At 54.8% G+C, this 20262-nt stretch overlaps 1 protein-coding gene and 1 long non-coding RNA gene across 3 annotated transcripts in view; one reads left to right on the forward strand and one right to left on the reverse strand.

The window, feature by feature from the left end:
* Positions 1-17081, forward strand: part of PRDM11 (PR/SET domain 11) — a 47669-nt gene extending 30588 nt beyond the window's left edge. Inside the window, exons 5-7 of one of the 2 annotated variants that reach the window (XM_021708388.1) lie at positions 8787-8974; positions 13032-13658; positions 14822-17081. In XM_021708388.1, the coding sequence (XP_021564063.1) occupies positions 8787-8974; positions 13032-13658; positions 14822-16986 (2980 nt within the window). In that variant the 3' untranslated portion in view covers positions 16987-17081. Of the gene's footprint in view, positions 1-8786; positions 8975-13031; positions 13903-14821 lie in introns of those variants that run through there. The other variant, XM_008049694.2, reaches the window with a different exon arrangement.
* Positions 12162-18330, reverse strand: LOC103251083. The gene is made up of 3 exons (XR_503704.1): positions 18062-18330; positions 17753-17939; positions 12162-12472 (listed from the first exon to the last, which is right to left on the reverse strand). It is a non-coding gene; the product is annotated as an uncharacterized LOC103251083 (long non-coding RNA).
* Positions 18331-20262: the final 1932 nt, after the last annotated feature.

The following is a 20262-nucleotide window of genomic DNA, read 5'->3' on the forward strand; positions in this document are numbered from 1 at the left end:
CCCTCTGTCTTCTCCCACTCCTCATTGCATGCTGCCTCTCTCTACCCGCCCCAAATCCTCTCCAAGCTCCCTCCCTCCATCCTCCCTCTCCCCTCCTCTCCCTCCCTACTTGTCTTGGCCCTCCCCTCTGCTTCCTGTGTCTCTGATGGCTTTGAAGCAGGGCCCCAGCAGCTGAGGCGAGGCGGGTGTCCTTTGGGGAGGAGTTCTAGTTGAGGCTTGCAGGAACAGGGGCAGGGCAGGAGGGGAGCAGCGTGGGCGGTGTCCAGGGAAGGGCCGTGGCCCACGGAGGTGGCTCAGAGACTCACGCCTCCCCTTCCCAGGCCCCTTGCCCCTGGGATCTGCTCTTCCCTGTTTGGCTGGGGCTCCCGACAGGTGGTGATTCCCAGAGTCAGATTTTCAGGACTGGAGAGGAACACGGAGACCATCTAGTTCGGCTTCCTTGCTACCCAGACAGGAAAGTCAGCTCCAAACACCCAGGTGGCCCCGAGCTCGATTCAGAATCAAGATGTGAACCCAGGTCTGCCGTCTCCCTGGAAATCAGTGTTCTCCTAAGTCTTAGGATGATTCCACCCAATTAAGAGGAAAATCAAGGAGTTGGCCAGCGCCCAGTAATGCCCATTCCCTGAGCCCTGTCCTGCTCGTCCCTCCTTCAGGGTCTCTGAGACCAAAGGTGATGAGGTGGCCAGAGGTCACCTGGGCTGGCAGGGAGCCCGTCCGTGTTCACCCCTGCACACGGCAGGCTCACAGCCCCCTTTCCTGGCATGACTAGCTGCTGCAGCACTCAGCCGTGGGCTTGGTGGAACGGGGCCCTGGAAGAAAGGGAGGAGTGTCACCCCACCACGCCTTGCTCCTTCTGCCCTTGGCCATACCAGGCAGGTCTTGGATCCTGGGCAATGGCTGCTGTCCCACCAAGCAGGGCCAAGAGGCACTGTGCTCCTTCTGTGCTGGCCCGAGTGAGATCCTGAGACCCTTGGGAAGCAGGAGGTGACCAGTAGGATACACCTATCTGTCCCCCCCACCCCTCACCTTCCTGGGGGCAGGGGTGGTTCTGGGTGTAGCCTCCCAGGTACAGCAAGGAGGGCTTGCCTGTCAGGGTCAGCCTGGCACATTTTTTTTATACCTGCCGTGGGCATCAGCCCATAACCGTGGTCCCCAGAGAGCGACACCTGCGTGTGCAGGGGCTGGGTCCCTCTCTGTGTTGGGCTGCAAACAGCAGCCTGTCCCTGCGTGTGCCTGACCTGGCAGCCTTCCTTGGGGGATGAGGGGGACGCCCCGGCGGGCTGCAGAGGTGGGTCTCCCGCTCCGCCCCTGTCCTTCCTGCCTGTCTAGCCTGTCAGCATCCCTCGGTGGTGATTCAAAGTTGCAGATTCCAGCAAGGCCACGAGGTGGCCCCAAGCAACTCAGTCATGGCCTCACAGAGGCCAGTGCTCCCACGGTGGGAAGCAGGACAGTACCCTCGGGTGGGCGGTGGGGGGCCTTCCTTTCCGCTTGGCAAAGTGCCTTTGTGTCTGCCACCTTGTTTATTCCTCTTCTCACCCCGGCTAGGTGGCCAAGTGGCTACGTCGGCGGCTAGAGCCGTCGTTATCTTTGCAGAAAGCAAATCGCAGAGAGATGAGGGGATGTGGCCAAGGTCATGAGCTGCTGGGTTGACATGCCGGCACCGGGCTGGGAGCCCCACGTCCCCGGCCTGGGCCCTTCCCCACCGCTTGCCTTTCTCCCCGGGGTGCCTGGCCCACGGCCTCGGGGACTGGGGAGCAAGGATTCATCTGTGGGCGGGGTGGCAGTATGGGGGGTGCCAGGCTGGTTCTCGGGGGCGGATCCTCGCCCAGAGCTGCCCCCTCTCTGCCTGTCATAATCATGCGTCCCCTTTTTTCTGTCCCCAAGATGATGAAGATGAGGAGGCATCAGGGCCCCCGAGGCAGCCTCTCCCGGGACCCCTGCCGCGGTCTCTGGAGGAAGAGGCCCACCTGGCCAGGCCCGCCCTGCTCCGTTCATCGTCCTCCTCCGAGCAGTCCCAGACAGCGGGCCCCAGGCCAGATGCCCCGCCCCGTCCCTCGCCCCAGGCCCAGGCCGCCGCCTGCAGGAGCCCTCGGCCGCACCCCAGCCCACCCACCGCGGGCCTTGACTGGCAGCTGCTCCACGCCCACGCCCAACAGACCGACGCATTCCGGCAGTTCTGCCAGGAGCTGGTGACCGTGCACCGCGGCATGGCCAACAGCATGCACGTCATCGGCCAGGCCCTGGCCGAGCTGACCAGCCGCGTCGGTCAGATGTGCCAGACGCTGACGGAGATCCGGGACGGGGCTCAGGCATCTCAGCGGAGGCCAGATGGGGCAGCCCTCGTGGGCTCTGCCTCCCAGGCTACCCAGGCCCAAGCCCCCCCACCTGAGCCCCCGCCAGCTCCGCCAGAGCCAGCCCCTGCACGGACTACCCGGTCTCGGAAGAGGAAGCACAATTTCTAACCCCACCAGTCTGCACTGGGAGGAAGAATGATGGCGGAGGGACAGCAGGGGCCAGGCTCTGGTGTCCGGGAGCAGCACCGATGACCCCTGTAGGACGCAGGGGCACTGTGGCCTCCTCTGCGAGGGCAGGTCGCTGCCTGTGCCCTGCAGAGCATGCCTTCAGCCCCACTCCCTCCCCTTTGGCGGGTGCTCAGGGTACAAGCCGACCTCCCTGCTTGCTGCTTGCTCAGCCGGGAGGACCGTCCTCCTCCCGGTCTGTGTTCCGCAGCAGCGGCAGGCCTGGCAGGGGAGGGGGCGCGACAGTGGACGCACCTGGTTGGAATCTGCTTTTTAACCTCAGGGCTGCCGCGTCGGCCTCCCAGGCTCGGGCAGGCGAGGCCTGAGGGTGGGCAGGTCAGGGCAGTCCTTGCAGAACGGGTCTGTCCTCCCCTGCCCCGGGGTGGGGCCCCGCCTTGGCCCTCCGCTTGCCCTCGTGTGCCTGCTCAGCTGCTGTGCTTGCCTCTTGTGGCGTGGGGAGGGGACTGGGGTGACGGCAGAGGAGGGAAAAGACCGGCCTGCATTCGTAGAGAGGGCCCTTGACGCTGTCCCCGCCCTTGCAGGGGGTGGGCTCCGTGGCTTCTCGGGACAGCCGAGAGGCAGCCACGCCGGGTGTCACTGTGGTCACGGTTGTTGTCATCGTCTCATCTCACAGATAATATGGTCAGTTAATGGGGGAGGGGGCGGAACAGGAAGCCAGGCTGTGGAATTTTCCGGCCCCCCCTGTAGAGACCAGATCTGGAGTAGGGGGAGAAGGAGGGTCTTGCCCCTTGCCTGGCCTCTGCCCCCCTGCGCCGCTGCCTGTGTCTCAGCTCGCCTGGATGGACGTGGGAGGTGGCAGCAGCATCTGGAGGTGAGTCTGCCACCTCGCCCTGGCCCTACGGCTGGTGGCCAGTAGCTGGGCCGAAACAGGGCCCAGGTTCCAGCAGCCAAAGGGCAGCCCGTCCTCTGGCTGCTAAAAGCACCCGGAACCCAGCAGGGCCCGTACCCTGTTCCAGGTTCCAGCATGCCTTGCCTCTGCTTGCTTGAGCTGCACACGCACTGGCTACACACATCTCTAGCTTCGTGTTTCGTCTCGGAGTGTGGAAAGAGAGCCGGGTGGTTAGTGTTAGGGAGGGAAGTGGCAGGTGGTAAGTGCAAGCTTAGCTCTGACCTGGGTGCAGCTCGGCTCTTTGCTCCCCCAGGCTGACCCCAGCAGACTCTCCCAGTGCCCCCCCCCCGCCCTCCTAACCTGCCTCCTGGAGCCGTAGCAGGAGCTGGGAGGCATGCTGTACCTGGTGCCTGCCCAGGCCGGCCCTGGAGTGCTGCACTGTAGACCCAGACTGAGCTCTGTCCTGCGCAGGGAGGAAGGGAGACAGCTGCAGTGTCCCTGCACCCTTGCCTCCATAGCCCCCCCCGTTCTCTGGTTCTCTAGGGGCTCCTGCTCCCTCAAACTGAACACTCCCCTGCCCAACAGCCCAGGGGCTTGATTATCGCCCGAAATTGCCCTGCCCTCCCATGCTGGAATCCAAGATTGCCTTCCGAAGTATTTTTGTTAAGATGGCAATAAAACGAAATCGATCTCACACTTTGAACAACGCCCAGTCTCCAGAATCTTTCTTTGGTGTGAACTCTCTTTTTTTCGCTTCCTGTGAAAACCTGAAGGCCCCCAAAGCAAGGGCTAGACGATTTAGGAGGAGCATGCTGGTGAGAAGGGCTCAAGGGCCCCTCAGCTTCCCTGATTCCAGAAGCCCTCAGGTCCCCGGCACTGTGACAGGCCCTCAGAGGACAGGGGAGGCACGTGCAGCCAGAGGCAGAGGTGACGGCACCCACACACGTGACTGCTCGGCCATGTTTCATTTTTCTGCACACCCAAAGAGCTGTTGCCACTTTGTGTGTCCCTTTTGTTTCCTAAAAGTAAGTCAGAGGTCCTGGGGAAAAAGTCATTTCTAATGAGAGACTCCAGAAGGGTCGAGAGCCATCCTCTGCCAGCGCCTGTTAGGACTGCCCTGAAGATGGCCCTCCCTGCCCATCCGGGTGTCTGTCTGGAACGAGCAGACTCTGCCCACCTGGGAGCTGCTTCCTCTGGCTCCCAGCGGGGGCCTCCTCGGCAGAGAGGAATTCTCCTCACCTGTGCTTTGTCCTGGCTCACTGCCCGTCGCAGAGAGAGCTTCTCCCAGGCAGGGACTCCCCAAGTCTTGACCGCAGGCCCCTCTGTAGAAGGTTCCAACTTACTTTTGACTTCTTGTAATCTAGGACCTGTTCTGTCGTTCTTGGCCAAACAGCATGGCCACAGAAACCGAGACTACTTAGTTTCCAGGCGATGCAAAGATGCCATGAAACCAGGCCCAAGGTACCGCCCCCAAGGTCAGCGAGCTAAGCAATGGCTAACTGGTCTCTCCCTCCGGTCGTGGGGAGGGAAGGTGCTAGGTCAGAGCAGAAGGGACAGTGGGGTGAAGAGACTCGTCGGCTTGGGATGGAAAAGATTTCCGTGTCTGTTTCTTGGCTGCAGTAGGGACTGTGGGCTAACTCAGGAGGGAAATGGGAGGAAAAAAACGGGCAAGCAGCTGGAGCTGAGTGGGAAGCCATCTGAGGGAGTCCTCGGGCCATGCCAGGGCTGGGGGTGGCATCCTGTCAGAGGCTGGGTGACCACCTGTGTGTGGACACGTGACCCAAAGTCGCTCCCAGCCCTGAGACCTAAATGCATGTGAGTACACAGAGCTCAGCCTCTTCTAGGCCAATCCGGGCCAGTCTTTTCCCATTCCTGCCTCCCTGACAGAGGCAGCTTCGTTTCCATCGAAGACACACTCCCTGAACAGCAGTGTCCCAGCGTGGGCTGGTCAGTCAGTCCCCTCCAGCAAAATGGATGCCCTGTGGCTTACTTTCTCCTTTGTGTTGGAACTAATAGTCGTTTTCTGACCAAGCCAGGGCATGTGGTGCCCTTGATAAGACACGGTGGGTGAGGTCTGAGAACTGTTGTCCTAGTGCTTATCTGCCCGGGACCCAAGGTCCGCCAGTAGGTTGGAATAAAAGCAGTCCATTATCATCGTGACAGGTTCAGTCTAGAGCTTTCTGCGGTCACCACCAGTACTACCACCTACCCCTCGATTGCTTCAAAGGTCCCTCCTTCTGTGGGTTGTAGTTGAAATGCTATAAAATAGCACTTGCAGGACGGCCTTGACTGGGCATGTGCTGTGCCTTCTCTAAGGACTAGTGACCTGGCAACTCCTCTCAGCCACAGTGACTAGACTGTGGGCTCCTTGGAGGCCTTTCGCTCTTTGGGGGGATGGCGGTGCTCTTGCCACGTAAAGGTCTTTCATAAAGGGCTTGTCGTGAATGGGGACAGGAGGATTCTGGGAGTAGGTCAGGCCATCAAGTGTCACTGCAAAACGCTTAAAAAGGGGAGACCTCGTTGGAAGTCATGGGTTTTGGCACTTACCTGGCTCCACCTAGCTTTACCTCAAAAATGACACAACGTCAATATCTTGTCAGGGGAATGGGCTTCTGTGAGTCACCAAGAGTGCCCACATACGCCATGCCAAATGCCAAGTCTCAACAACCAAAGACAACAAGACCTGAACTAGTTTTGATCTGCCTTTGGAAATACTGTGTGATCTGTACAAAGTCTTGGGGGCACCTTTCTAAATGGTGATTCTCGTTGGGTAGAAAAGAACCAGAAGATGGGGAGGGAAATGGACTTGAGTCTTTCTACACTTTTTGACACACCCTAGAGGTTGCTCTTTAGAATATACAAGCCCCTGATAGGAATGTGTTCTTCATCCATATTTTTCTCTTGAAGTTGAGTGCCAGAGAAATAATTCTAGCTTTTAGAGTCTGATGGCGGTTTAGAAACTGAAAAAAAAAAAAAAGGAAAAAGGAAGAAGAAGATAGTATCCTCCTTTCACAGTGCACTGTGAGTCTCTTGTGAGAAAAAAGGATGCATGAATGGTAGCTGGGAGCAGGAACGTTTCGGACAACTTCTGTGCTGGCCACAAGGTTGGATATTTTTGGCTGTCACAGCTCAGACTCTCAATAGATTGGGGACTGGAAGTATTTTGTGTATTCAGAAGACACCTCAGATACGGAGAACGGGCTGGCTGCATGGTGGTTGTGCTGAGATCGACAAGTGTCCGTTTGAGTGACTTCTCTGAGCTGGAGCCCTTTGCCTTTCCCTCAAGTTCTTTGTCCGTCACGTCATTGCTGGGTGCATGGAAGTTACCACGTAGCTCAGGGATCCTGACACACGTTGGGTGCTGGTGAAAGAGAGGCGCGTCGGGGCCAAGTTAGAGCCTGGATGGGGTGCAGGTTCTGAGGATCTGAGCACTGCACACCTTGTGAGCTCCACACCCGCAGGGCGGAGCCTGTGACTCTTTTCTCTCGGAAGGGCGAAGCAGATGCAGCGAGCGTTTGCTGTTCCGATCATCTAGTTCTTACTCATCCTGGGGTCTTGCTGTATCCTGTTGGCAGAATGACTTATTCCTGGGACTCCAGCGGTCCTCTTTGGAAGTCGACAGCCTCCTCCTGGGCTCTCCAGATGAGAAGGGCAGGACGTAGGTGAGGGGTGGCTGGCGCCATCCCTGGGGCTTCTCAAATGTAGATTCTCAATGTTGTTGCCTGCCAGGGCTGCCACCTCTGCCACCTCGTACTGGAATTGACATTTGTGTATTTCTCTACTTTGTGTGTGCTGGGGGTGGGGTGGCTACAGTGATAATTGCTTATGGAGGAAAATACACAGAATTTCAAAGAAGACCCACATCTAAGGGATGATCACTATTAGAGCATGGCTATATTTCCCTGAAGTCGTTTTCCGAGGCTTATTTTTAGGGCATTATTGGAATGATTGTCTTAATGCTTTAGTCCTGTTGTTCTCAGGCTATATTATGTCAACGCTGTGTTTCCATGTCGTGAAAAGTTTGTTTGAAGACATTTTTCTGTAGATGGGTGACATCCTGTTGTGCCAATGTAATGTCCCTATTATATGATCTCTCTAGTATTGAACCCTGAGATGTCTCTGTCTTTGCACAGTGATGTAAGTCAGCACAAGTGGCATGCAGGATTTGCACACCCACATCTAATTTTTCTTGTGACAGTTGGTTTCCCAAAGGGCCATGCCAGTTTATTCTGCACCATCGGTGTGGGAGACGCCTTCCTCACCATCTTGACTGATACCAATACTATCGTTTTAAGAAACAAAAACAAAAAACCTGCGTCATGAGACAACACGTTGCTTTACATTTCTCTTCCTGTGAGTGATGCCGAGTCCTTTTCGTCTGTCCTTGTCCTTGATTTTTCCTGTGAACGATGGGGATATGCGGTTCCTTGGGCTACACCTGTCAGACTTTCATTTCTTCCCCGGCCTTTGCAGCAAATGACAGCGTAAGGAAGGCGGTTTATTTTTGACTCCCGGTTTCCCAGGCATGTGGGTAGCACCAAGCCTGTAGCTCCACGTAATCTCCACCTGCCCTTTGATCTGCGAGCTTCCCTTCTCGGCGGGTGTCGGGTCCCCCTAACTTTTGGAAACGGTGGGCAAGGCGGCAGGATGGATGTGGGAAAAGTTGTTGCAATGAGAATGGACAAGGGCTGCGGATTGGAGGGTTTCACAGAGTTTTAGTGATCATCTGGGTATTGCTGAACTGGTGCTCTGTATGCCCACATAGGAGCCATGAGGCAGAGCGGGAAAAGCACAGGCCTCAAAGCTCCTATTAACTGTGTGACCTTGGACAAGTCACTTGGCCTTTCTGAGCCTCCTTATCTCAAAGTCATTTAGTGAAATTAATCAGTGGTTGCCACCCTTTTATCGTCTCTTATTTATCTGCCATCTCTGTCCCCATCGGACCCCTGTTTTTAAAGATTTTGATCTTTAGCATTTATTAATGAATCTCTCAGGCACCTTGTGTCCAGGCTACTTCTACTAGGCTTTGTGGTAGGCTGAAAACAGTTCAAGGCTTGCCCCCCCCCATCACCAGCGGGGTCTGTGGGAATTAGTGAAGAGGGGACAGGGTGTATCTGGTGCTGAATCTTGTGTTTTCCATAACCTAAGAGGCAGGCAGGGCATTTCCATTCTCGGAAAACAGATTCTTAGAGGTCTGGAGGCTTGCTCGCGGTCACACAAAACAGTGACATCAGGACAGGACCGGCTCTGGCTGGTGCTCCTTCCCTGGACACAGCAGCCGCTCCGACCACGTCCACACATGCCCACGCGTCAGTGGACTTGTCACCATCCACACTGTCCTAGCACCGTGCCAGCACCGGCGGGCACTCAGGAGAGGAGGGTGGCCCGGCGTTCTCACCTGTCCCCCTCGCCCCCAGGTACGTGGTCATCTCCCGGGAGGAGAGGGAGCAGAACCTGCTGGCGTTCCAGCACAGCGAGTGCATCTACTTCCGGGCGTGCAGGGACATCCGGCCCGGGGAGCGGCTGCGAGTCTGGTACAGCGAGGACTACATGAAGCGCCTACACAGCATGTCCCAGGAGACCATCCACCGCAACCTGGCCAGAGGTGAGTGCCCGAGCTCCCGGGAGGCCAGGACAGCTTCTCTAGAGGCTTCCTAAGAAAACCGATGGGAATCCAGCTCCCAGCAATGAGAGGACCCAGAGCCATTCAGGGGGACAGATAGGTGAGGTCTGAGCAGCAGCTCTGGGCCAGGCAGTAGCCACTCCAGTGTGTTTTCCTCCCCTTGACACGGTCTCAGAAACTCTCGCCACACACATGTCAGGGTACCCGTGGCAGAGACAAGTCCCCGAAGCCAAGAAAATCAGTTGACTCAAAACTGGGCCTGTTTCCCCAGTTCAGATTGATGGAAAGATGTCACAAACTGCCGCTGCCTCAATACTCAGAGCAATCCTAGGGGATGTTAACTAAATACTTAATGGGTGCCAGGAGGTTTTCTCCATGTTCCCATGGGACGCCAGTGGCATACCACATGTAAAACAATGCCTGCCTCTCTCATAGGAAGCCTCACTTCTGAACTTTGAATGTCCATGATCCCACCTGGATTATCTGACCCATGGATGTGCAAACCAAGTATCCAGTAAATACAGAGATTCCTCCAGGGTCACATGCCTGGGAGGGGCGGAGCTAGGTTTCGACTTTGGTCTGACTTCAGGGTCTAAGTTCTAACCTGCAATGCTCTGTGGCCTCTCAGGCTAAATTATTCTCTTTCCTGCTTCCTCCTGCACTTGCTGCTGGCAGTCCTTGTGCTGTGATTGGAAAGAACAGTCTCTATCGGAAGAAGAAGGTGGGAAGGAGGTGGAAAGGTTGACTTAGGTGTGGGAGGCCTAGAGGGTTGGGTGTCCATTCAGGTTCCACTGATTTTTTTTCTTTGTTGTTGTTGCTGTTTTTATTTTTTAATTATTATTTTAGATTCAGGAGGGCACATGGGCAGGTTTGTCCCATGGGTGTATTGTAGAATGCTGGGGATCTGGCGTCTATTAAGCCCATCACCCAAATAGTAAGCACAATACCCAATAGGTAGTCAGGCTCCATTTAAAGGGATCACTTGGAAGTGGTTTTAAATACTCCTAGGCTCCCAGTCTCTTATCCCTTTATTCCATCTTCATCCTGGTCAGGGTAAACTAGTGAGTCCGGACCCTTCTTTTCAAGGGGTTCTTGTTTGCACTAAAGTCACACATCCAGATACCCAGCCAGGAACCAATGCTGTGCCCGAGCCTCGCCTCATTATGTTCCTGACCAACCTACTTATTGGAAATAAATCTTCATGTGGAGTACGAATGGAGAAGATGAAAAGGGGTAGGGTGACCTATCAGAATTAAGCGATTCTTAAAAGCAAAGCAGAACACGGCAAACTGTGGACATTGTGTGCCCAGGGGCTACCTGACTTGGTAAAAGGTATCTGGTGATTGAATGAGCAGTGAGAGGAGACTCAATAAACATACTCATCTCTTGTCTTCTTCAGATCTGGGGGTTGGGCACATGTTGGTTTCACTTGGAGGCACGCTTCCATGATGACATTGCTGTGGTTTCCACGTGACCTCTGGAGAGTCCTCAGACAAAAGTGTCTGATAGGGACACAGTAAATCTTGACTGAATGGCTGAAAGAAGAAAGGAATGAAGACAGTCAAGAAGTTTCCCAAAGAATCATCCCACCAGAAGAAGAGAAAACTGAGAAGTCCTATCTGTGAACACAGGTTTCACCCCTTGGCCATCACCTTCCAGTCTTCTGGATTTGCAATGTCCTTTTGTTCCCAGGGGTCTTCTTCAGAGCATCTGAAGCTGCATCATGATAAGAGAGCTCCAAGACCCAAGGGGACTTCACGGAGAAGGGGGTGAACTCCAAGGAGGCATGTCAGACAGACTTGAAAGGAAATACACAGAGATGTACGGAGATACAGGAGGAAAGGGTGTCTATTCCAGGACAAGCCGAACAGTAGAAAATAGGAGGGAAACTGAAGGCCACAGCAGGACAGTGCCAGAGCTGTGGATGGTCTGGGCCTGAGGCCCTTGGGAGCAGTCATGGAGCTCAGTGGTTGTGGTTGTGTGTCTGTAGCTTCAGCAGACCCTGGATACTTCTAGAGGTGTCTTAGATTGTTGTGTCAGTCCTTCTCTGGAAGGGAGATCCCTCACGTTCAATCACTTAAGTTCTTACACAGAAGGAGGTTTCCTCGTAATTGGAGGTTGGAGCCCTGATAAAGGTCAGAGCATGAATTATTAGTCCTGATTAAGTAAGGACATTGGTTGGAGCTTCCTGAAGAGAGTGTAAAATATTCCTTTGTGGTTTTCTTTGAAGAATAGAGTGCATCTAAAGCTTGTATTCAAAAAATCTATGTTGTTCGATCTACTTTGAGTCATTTATTTACACTGAGGTTTGGGTTTTTTTTTTGCTTTGTTTTTTGTTTATCCATATTGCATGGAAGCTTTGGAATCAATTTCATAATACTTAAAGGTCTTTTTTGGCCAATAGATTTTTTTGAAAAATAGATTTTTCTGAAAACCTTAAGTCCAAAAAGGTATCTCACCCATCATAGGAAATTTGAACAACCTCGTTTTCCAACATCGATGTGGAATCTCTGGTAATTTGCAGCCTTGACCCTTCAATGTCCTCATCTGTTTGCTGCCTGGTTGGCCTATGGGAAGATGGAAGGGTTGATTTTTTTTTTTAAGAGATTCTCAATGGCAGATGCTGTATCTAGTCTTCTAGACAAGCATGTCTCTCTCTTTCCTTTCTGCACTCAGCTGTGCTAGAAATTCGGGGTGTGGGAAGCTGCCCGAGTTCTGGAAGCCCTGGAGTTAAGACTGTTCTTTAAGCATTCGTATGTGAACAGAAAAGGGGCACCCCGAGTAGGTTATTCCCTTCTGCGCTCTTACCTATAGGAAACCTGAAATCAAACACAGCACAGGCCATAGCACCCCATGCCAGCTGTGGGAAGCCAAGCATGGAAAATCTGGATTGCTCATGGAGAGCCCTGGGCCTTCACTCAGAAGCCTTTAGCAAGTGCAGCCATCAGAAGTCTAATTACAACAAAAATTTGGTCAAGTCATTGCTCAGAGTCACATCACCCAGGGTCCCTGCCCTTGGACTAGGAAGCCTTTGAGATTTCTGAGTCCCACAGGCTGCTGTCAGGACCTTCTGAGGGCTAAAGAGATATATCTGCCTTTTAAGCATCTCTGCCCCAGGAAGCATCAGCAGCTTATGAAACTATATTGGTCATTTAAAAAACAACAAGCAAAAGTAATTTATTGTTGGGGATCTCATCAAAGTCTCTGAAGTAATTCAAAGTGAACTGAAGTAATTCACATGATACAAAGAAATAGAAAAGGAAACATCCTTTGAATTGCCAGGTAAGGAAACATAGCAATATTTTGAGATTGCTGTGGGTCATTGTGGCTACCTTGTCCTTTATCTTGTCAGAGGCTGTCATCTCGGGGCTCTCAGCATTGTAGGTATCCCAGTCTTCCCTTTTCTTCCAGCCTTAGTCGTCAGTGAGAACCACAGAGGTTCAGATCATGCTTCCTCATGTATTCCTAGTCTTCTGATTCCTGGGAGAATTAGAAAGGATGATTTCTATAGGATGGACTTTTCCCCAAGTGAGATGTCTCCAGAGCAGCCAGAGAGGAGCGAGGCTCAGGGTGTTTCGTGTGTACCTTTTACCAAGTCAAAGCAGCCATCTTATCATTGCTAGGGCTGGAAGGGGAAGCCACCAAGGTTGGGAGGAAATCGATATTAACTTGGCTCTGACATATATTCCCACACCCAGTGTAATGAGGTGGGATGCTGTCTTCTAGAGTCGTGGGATATCAAGTCCCATTGAAAGAACTTCCAATTGCCCTTCCTTGCAGATTTCTCTTAACATATAAGTGTAGAGCTTATAGAAAAGAGGCTTCTTTGAAACCGTCTGTTTTTAAAAAAGGTCATTCCACTTTTGGGGTCCTGTGACTCTAGTGCCCATGACTCACCGAGTGACCCACCTGCCCCACAAGGCCAGACCTAGAGGGATGTGGCAGGTGACTTCCTAATGGGACGCCGGCTTTATTTGCTATTGGTTTCTCCGATTTGGGGGTTTCCCCCACTTCCTTACACCCTGGTTTTCCTTCCTAGGAGAGAAGAGGTTGCAGAGGGAGAAGTCCGAACAGGCTCTGGATAACCCAGAAGACCTGAGGGGTCCCACTCAGCTCCCCGTGTTGAGACCGGGCAAAAGTCCCTACAAGCGTGGCTTTGACGAGGGGGACGTGCACCCCCAGGCCAAGAAGAAGAAGATTGACCTCATTTTCAAGGATGTGCTGGAGGCCTCGCTGGAATCGGCCAAGGTGGAAGCCCACCAGCTGGCACTGAGCACCTCACTGGTCATCAGGAAAGTCCCCAAGTACCAGGATGACGCCTACGGTCGGTGTGTGACGACCATGGCCCACGGCATGCAGAGTGTCGGCCGGACCCAGGGGGACGGGGACTGGAAGGTCCCCCAGGGCGCCTCCAAGGAGCCAGGCCCCCTGGAGGACGACGAGGAAGAGCCTTCGTCATTCAAGGCCGACAGCCCTGCCGAAGCCTCCCTTGCGTCCGACCCCCATGAACTCCCCACCACCTCCTTTTGCCCTAACTGTATTCGGTTGAAGAAGAAGGTCCGAGAACTCCAGGCAGAACTAGACATGCTTAAGTCTGGGAAGCTTCCCGAGCCCCCCGTATTGCCACCACAGGTACTGGAGCTCCCAGAGTTCCCAGACCCTGCAGGTAAGTTGGTTTGGATGCGTTTGTTGTCGGAGGGGAGAGCACACAGTGGGCTGTGTAGAGGGTAGCCTAAAGCTCTCTGTCAAAGCCACCTTCTGGGAGACCCGAGGAGGGTCGCGTGGAGGTGGCTGCCTCCGCCGGGGAGCCCACGTCCTCAGGGCCTCTGGCAGGCCCTTCGGCTGCTCTGGTGGGACGCTCCATGGGTCGCCCTTGTATCCTCCTTGTCAATAAAGGAAATTCCGCTGCAGAAGGGGTGTGTGCTGTGTTCTTGACCGGTTGCCTTTCTCTGGCGGTCCTACTGGTGCTTTACCCAAAGGCCACATTCTAAACCCAGCCTTCCTCTCTCCCCAGTCCCACGCAGGCGTCCAGGCGGGGAGATCTCATGGCTTCCCAGACTCAGTCCGGGAACGCAGACTCGTTCTTCTCTTCCTGAATCTCTGTGCTGCCACGCACGGCCCCCGTTCCCAGACCTGTCGAAGGCTGGAGAGCCAGGGGGTCCAGGGCGTCCACCTGCATGCCTCGCCCTTTCCTGTCCGCTGCCTGGAAAAGTCGGAGTTGATCTTTTAGACGGCCGGGGAGGTTTTTTTAGTTCGCATCTGCCGCTGAGTGAGACTGTTTACATAGCACTTCCTCTTTCAATCACGTCTTTTAGCTGGAATGAGGCGATCCGCATATTCAGAGCATGCATCTGAAACTAAACTGCATTTCAATCCTGAAATCACTTGAGCCACATCCAAGTTGCCTTCGTTCACATGGGGTTGGGGGGGGGGGACCAGTCCCAAGTCCTTGACGCGTCCCTTTGGTATGAGCGGGGTGCCTTTTCTCCCTCCGTCAGGGCTACCCTGCTAGCTTGTGATGTCCACCTGGTAGGGAGCACTTAAAACCCCTCGAGCACCCACACGTGGAGGGCAGGGCCGGGCGGCCCGGGGCACGTGGAAGGTGACGGAGGGCCACCGTGGCAACCACAGTGAGGACAAGTTGCGTGGGAGGACAAAAGCACTTAGGTGTAGACCCCGGGCCGGGAGTCCATCTGCCGTAGGCTTCCACGGACCTCTGCCTCATGCAGTGTGACTCCTACCTGCCGGGCAGCATTTCCTGTTCATTTTGGGAGAGTGTGTGTGTGTTTCCCCCCCGGTGTAAACGCCTCCTTCCCGTTTGTCTTCCAGCCTCAGAGAGCATGGTCTCCGGCCCCGCCATCCTGGAAGACGACGACCCGGAGGTCGACTCGGCGGACGAATCTGTCTCCAACGACATGATGACGGCGGCCGATGAGCCCTCGAAGCTGTCGTCGGCCACCGGGCGCCGGATCCGGCGCTTCAAGCAGGAGTGGCTGAAGAAGTTCTGGTTCTTGCGGTACTCCCCGACCCTCAACGAGATGTGGTGCCACGTCTGCCGCCAGTACACGGTGCAGTCCTCGCGCACCTCAGCCTTCATCATCGGCTCCAAGCAGTTCAAGATCCACACCATCAAGCTGCACAGCCAGAGCAACCTGCACAAGAAGTGCCTGCAGCTGTACAAGCTCCGCATGCACCCGGAGAAGACGGAGGAGATGTGTCGGAACATGACCTTGCTCTTTAACACCGCCTACCACCTGGCGCTGGAGGGCCGGCCCTACCTGGACTTCCGGCCGCTGGCCGAGCTGCTGAGGAAGTGCGAGCTCAAGGTGGTGGACCAGTACATGAACGAGGGCGACTGCCAGATCCTCATCCATCACATCGCCCGGGCGCTGCGGGAGGACCTGGTGGAGCGCGTCCGCCAGTCGCCGTGCCTCAGCATCATCCTGGATGGGCAGAGTGACGACCTGCTGGCGGACACGGTGGCCGTCTACGTCCAGTACACCAGCAGCGACGGGCCCCCGGCCACGGAGTTCCTGTCCCTGCAGGAGCTGGGCTTCTCCAGCACGGAGAGCTACCTCCAGGCGCTGGACCGGGCCTTCTCAGCCCTGGGCATCCGGCTGCAGGACGAGAAGCCGACCGTCGGCCTGGGCGTGGACGGGGCCAACGTCACAGCCGGCCTGCGTGCCAGCATGTTCATGGCCATCCGCAAGACGCTGCCCTGGCTGCTGTGTCTGCCCTTCATGGTGCACCGGCCGCACCTGGAGGTCCTGGACGCCATCAGTGGGAAGGAGCTGCCTTGCCTGGAGGAGCTGGAGAACAACCTGAAGCAGCTGCTGAGTTTCTACCGCTACTCGCCGCGCCTCATGGGCGAGCTGCGGTCCACGGCGGCCACGCTCTGCGAGGAGACGGAGTTTCTGGGGGACATCCGGGCCGTGCGGTGGATCATCGGGGAGCAGAACGTGCTCAACGCCCTCATCAAGGACTACCTGGAAGTGGTGGCCCACCTCAAGGACGTCAGCAGCCAGACGCAGCGGGCGGATGCCGCAGCCATCGCGCTGGCCCTGCTGCAGTTCCTCATGGACTACCAGTCCATCAAGCTCATCTACTTCCTGCTGGACGTGATCGCCGTGCTGTCGCGCCTGGCCTACGTCTTCCAGGGCGAGTACCTGCTGGTGTCCCAGGTGGATGACAAGATCGAGGAGGCCATCCAGGAGGTCAGCCGGCTGGCCGATTCCCCGGGCGAGTACCTGCAGGAGTTCGAGGAGAACTTCCGGGAGAGCTTCAACGGGATCGCCATGAAGAACCTCAGGGTGGCGGAGGCCAAGTTCCAGGCCATCAGGGAGAAGATCTGTCAGAAGACCCAAGTCATCCTGGCTCAGAGGTTCGACTCCCGGAGCCGGAGCTTCGTCAAGGCCTGCCAGGTGTTCGACCTGGCCGCCTGGCCCAGGAGCAGCGAGGAGCTCGTGAGTTACGGCAAGGAGGACATGGTGCAGATCCTCGACCACCTGGAGGCCATCCCCACCTTCTCGCGGGACCTCTGTCGGGAAGGGCTGGACCCGCGGGGGAGTCTGCTGCTGGAGTGGCGCGAACTCAAGGCCGATTACTACACCAAAAATGGCTTCAAAGACCTGATCGGCCACATCTGCAAGTACAAGCAGAGGTTTCCCCTCCTGAACAAGATCATCCAGGTTCTCAAAGTCCTCCCCACGTCCACCGCGTGCTGCGAGAAAGGCCGCAGTGCCCTCCAGCGAGTTCGCAAAAACCACCGCTCCCGCCTGACCCTGGAGCAGCTCAGCGACCTCTTGACAATCGCCGTGAACGGGCCGCCCATCGCCAACTTCGATGCCAAGCGGGCCCTGGACAGCTGGTTCGAGGAGAAGTCTGGGAACAGCTACGCACTGTCTGCGGAAGTCCTCAGCCGAATGTCCGCCCTGGAGCAGAAGCCGGTGCTGCAGACCACGGACCACGGGGCTGAGTTCTACCCCGACATCTAGGGGGCCAGCGCTGCAGAGTTCACTAAGCTGTTGAATATTTTTTTAATCTATACTCCTAAGCTTTGATATATTATATAAATATATATTATATTATATATATATATATATATATATATATATATATATATATATATAAACCCACACTGAAGATTTTTAAAAACCAAGGTGATGCGTCCACCAGAAGCCACTGGGAACTTTCAGAAAGGAACCATGTTGGAAACTGACTCTTGTCTACAAAACTCGGCAGCTGCAACGTACGTGGCGACCCATTTCACTCGCAGAAGCACGTGCTGGGCCACCAGTGACTCTGCCTCAGTCCGCCAACAGCATAAGCTAGAATGACGGGTCTCTGTCATCACCTTTAGGTAGCTCGTTGGTTTATGTTTTCACTTGGGTGTTGTGGGATGTCGGGTTTGGGTTTATGTTCTTGCCTTTCCCTTTAGTTTTATTATCTGGGGGGTGGAGGCGGAGGGGCTTGGCCTCCTCACTTGGCCTCCTCGCTGACGTGTTAGGCCAGCCGAATCAGATCTCTGATTTCAGACAGGGTGGGTCGTGTGCCTGGATTGGGGTGTTTGACCTTTCTCCCTCCCCCTCCTGACTTCAGCTTGAGAGATTCTCACTCATTTCCCGATGAGGGTTCTTTCACCATCCTAGAATCAAAAGGGTCGGTCAAACTGCAGTACCACCACTCCTCACCTCTGCCACCTCTCCTGTCCCTGGGCTGTCAGTTCCCTTCTTGAAGCCCCCTGAGTACTCAAGATTTTACCTGTTACACTGCAGGCGGACATTGCCTGCAGCTGAGCTTGACATCCTTGGGAAGGGCGGAGGGGTGAGTGCTTCACATTCCTGTCGTCACGTGGTGGAGGATAATATAATTCCATTCAGTTCCAGGGCTGTCGGGAGGGAGGTGAAAAGCCAAGAACTCCAGACCCCACTAGGGCAGCGATTTTTGGCTAAAAGCAAATACAATGAAAAGTATATATTCAATTTACATAAATTATTTATACTCTGTCTTTATAATCATATCATGTGTTGGGGGGTATATATTTTTTTTCCTTGAATAATCAAGAAATACCTGCTCCATCGCAGGAGACGTCAATGCAAGTTGTGCCCTGGGTTATGCATAGCTCCAATGAGAGTCCCTGGAGAGGTGGGCTTTCTGCAGCAAGACTGGCGGGAAGGTCGTGGGAAGCTGGGGAGTGTGTCTATGCCTGTGAACTCTTCCTTTTTTGAACAGGGTAGAGATGTCCTTAAGAAAAGGAAACACGAAATGTAAGACAGGACTCTCAAGGCATCAGCCTACACACACACACACACACACACACACACACACACACACACACACACACACAACCATGATATAAGCTTTAGAAACAGCCACTTGCCTGCTCCCTGGGGCAAGTAGTGGTTTAAGCTAGAGGGGTGTGATCAATGCTCTCTCATTCATTTAACTACCAGTATACCTCGCAAGGGAGTTTTTAAAAATGTGCGTGAACTGTTAAAAGTTCCTGTTCGTGTCTCTACATCTGATTTATGCATACTTTGTATGCAGAGATCCTATCACATGGATGCAGGTCCGACTGGGGGAGGGAGGAGCAGCTGGATTATGTACACAAGGTCCATTCTGCCGAGTCTCGCTCCCTCTCGCCTGGCAGAGGGTAGATGTGCTCTGGACACAGGCAAGGCCTCCCGGGTCCTCAACCTGCCTGGCTCAGACACGAACCTGTGGTGGCTTCCTCCCTCCTTGGTCCGTCTTGTCTCCCAGGCCTCATGCCACCGCTGAGGACCAGAGCGGAGACATCATCAACACTGAATATGTTACCGCCCCCCCAGTCCCCCCAGCCCCTCCATCCCCCACAGACCCCTTCCCCTTCGCCCCCGTGGTCTTGGTGCTAAGATAACTTTAGAATCATTGCTGCTAGTCAACAGCTTTTCATGATATAAATATATTATATATATTATATATTATTTTTGAAATGTTCTCGTTTGTTTTCAACAGTTATGTAGCATGTTAAGAAACAGAAACAAAAACCACAAAAAAACTGGGCTCCTCCAACTGTCCCACTGCCAGGCCCCGTACGCTGCCTTTGTCAACAAATCAATGCACCCCTGCCTGGTGACATCACCCCCATCCCCACCCCACTTGTACACAGCCCCCTCCCCCACTCTCCTCTGGGCAGGAAGATTTAGCAGGAACTGGTGAGGAAGCCCCCCAAGTCCCCCTGCTCTGATGCTTTGGTGTTCCCAGCCCCGCCCCCTTTGCCCCTCTAAGCCGCTGTCTCCCTTGGCTCGCTCCTCCCATCTGGGCCAAAGCCTCCTTCCGGTCAGGTGGGATGTGTCGCCAAGCACAGGGTCCCACCTGGCCTGGCTCCGGCCTCTTCCTCTCCCCTCACACACACAAACGGCTGTGTCTGGGGAGTCTCACCGAACCTTGCTGAGACTCCGATGGGATGAGGGGCAGAGGGGGCTGGCAAGGTGGGCCTTGGTGAGGGTCAGGAGCAGTGGGTTGGGACCCTTCTAGCCAACAGTGGCCTTACCCCCTCCCCCACCTCTGCACCTCCCTCCCCACTGCGTTGGGATTCTCTACTGAGAGGGGTCGTTCTCCAGACCACTCATTTGAAGACCAGGAGGAGAGAATCACTGCCTGAGCTCCTATTCAGGACCGTGACTGTTTCCTCTCAAGAGACCATGGCCAGAATGGGCTCAGATCTTCAGCTAGAGGGGAAAAATTAATCCTCTGGGCCAATGCCGGGGCCTCGCCCGAAAATGCTGCCGGCAGGTGACTTGCCTCTGGGCCAGGCAGAAGGAGCTGCTACTAGTTAGCACGAGGCTGCAAACCCCAGAGGCCTCAGACCCCAGAGGTGCCAAGCTCTCAAGTGGCCTTGAAGTTGGGCAGGGTACCTCTGAAACTGGTTGTTCTTGGCATCTGCTAATTTGTCATGCCAGGCTGTCGCAGACACTCTGTGGGCCACTTTGCCTTGGGACAGGGAGTACCCAGGGAACAATTTGGGTGACACACCACTGCAATTTACACAGGGTCTCTTCTTAGCTTGCATCCTCCCTGCGAGGTTCAGTGCTTGTATTCTGTGAATTCCGCGTGTGATTACCCATGATTTCCGTCGTAGGCAGTTCCCTTGAGAAGGACTTGGATAGATGGGTCACTCAGGGTCTGGCCCAGGGAACCCTCCACTTGGTTAGCCTAGTCTCCCCTTGATGGGTACAAAGAGCGGTGGACAGGCAGCCCATGCATCCCACAGGTGGTCACTTCAGAAGAGA

This window comes from Carlito syrichta, unplaced genomic scaffold, assembly GCF_000164805.1.
Source record: "Carlito syrichta isolate Samal-C Ts95f unplaced genomic scaffold, Tarsius_syrichta-2.0.1 Scaffold136010, whole genome shotgun sequence".
NCBI classification, from domain to species: Eukaryota; Metazoa; Chordata; class Mammalia; order Primates; family Tarsiidae; genus Carlito; species Carlito syrichta.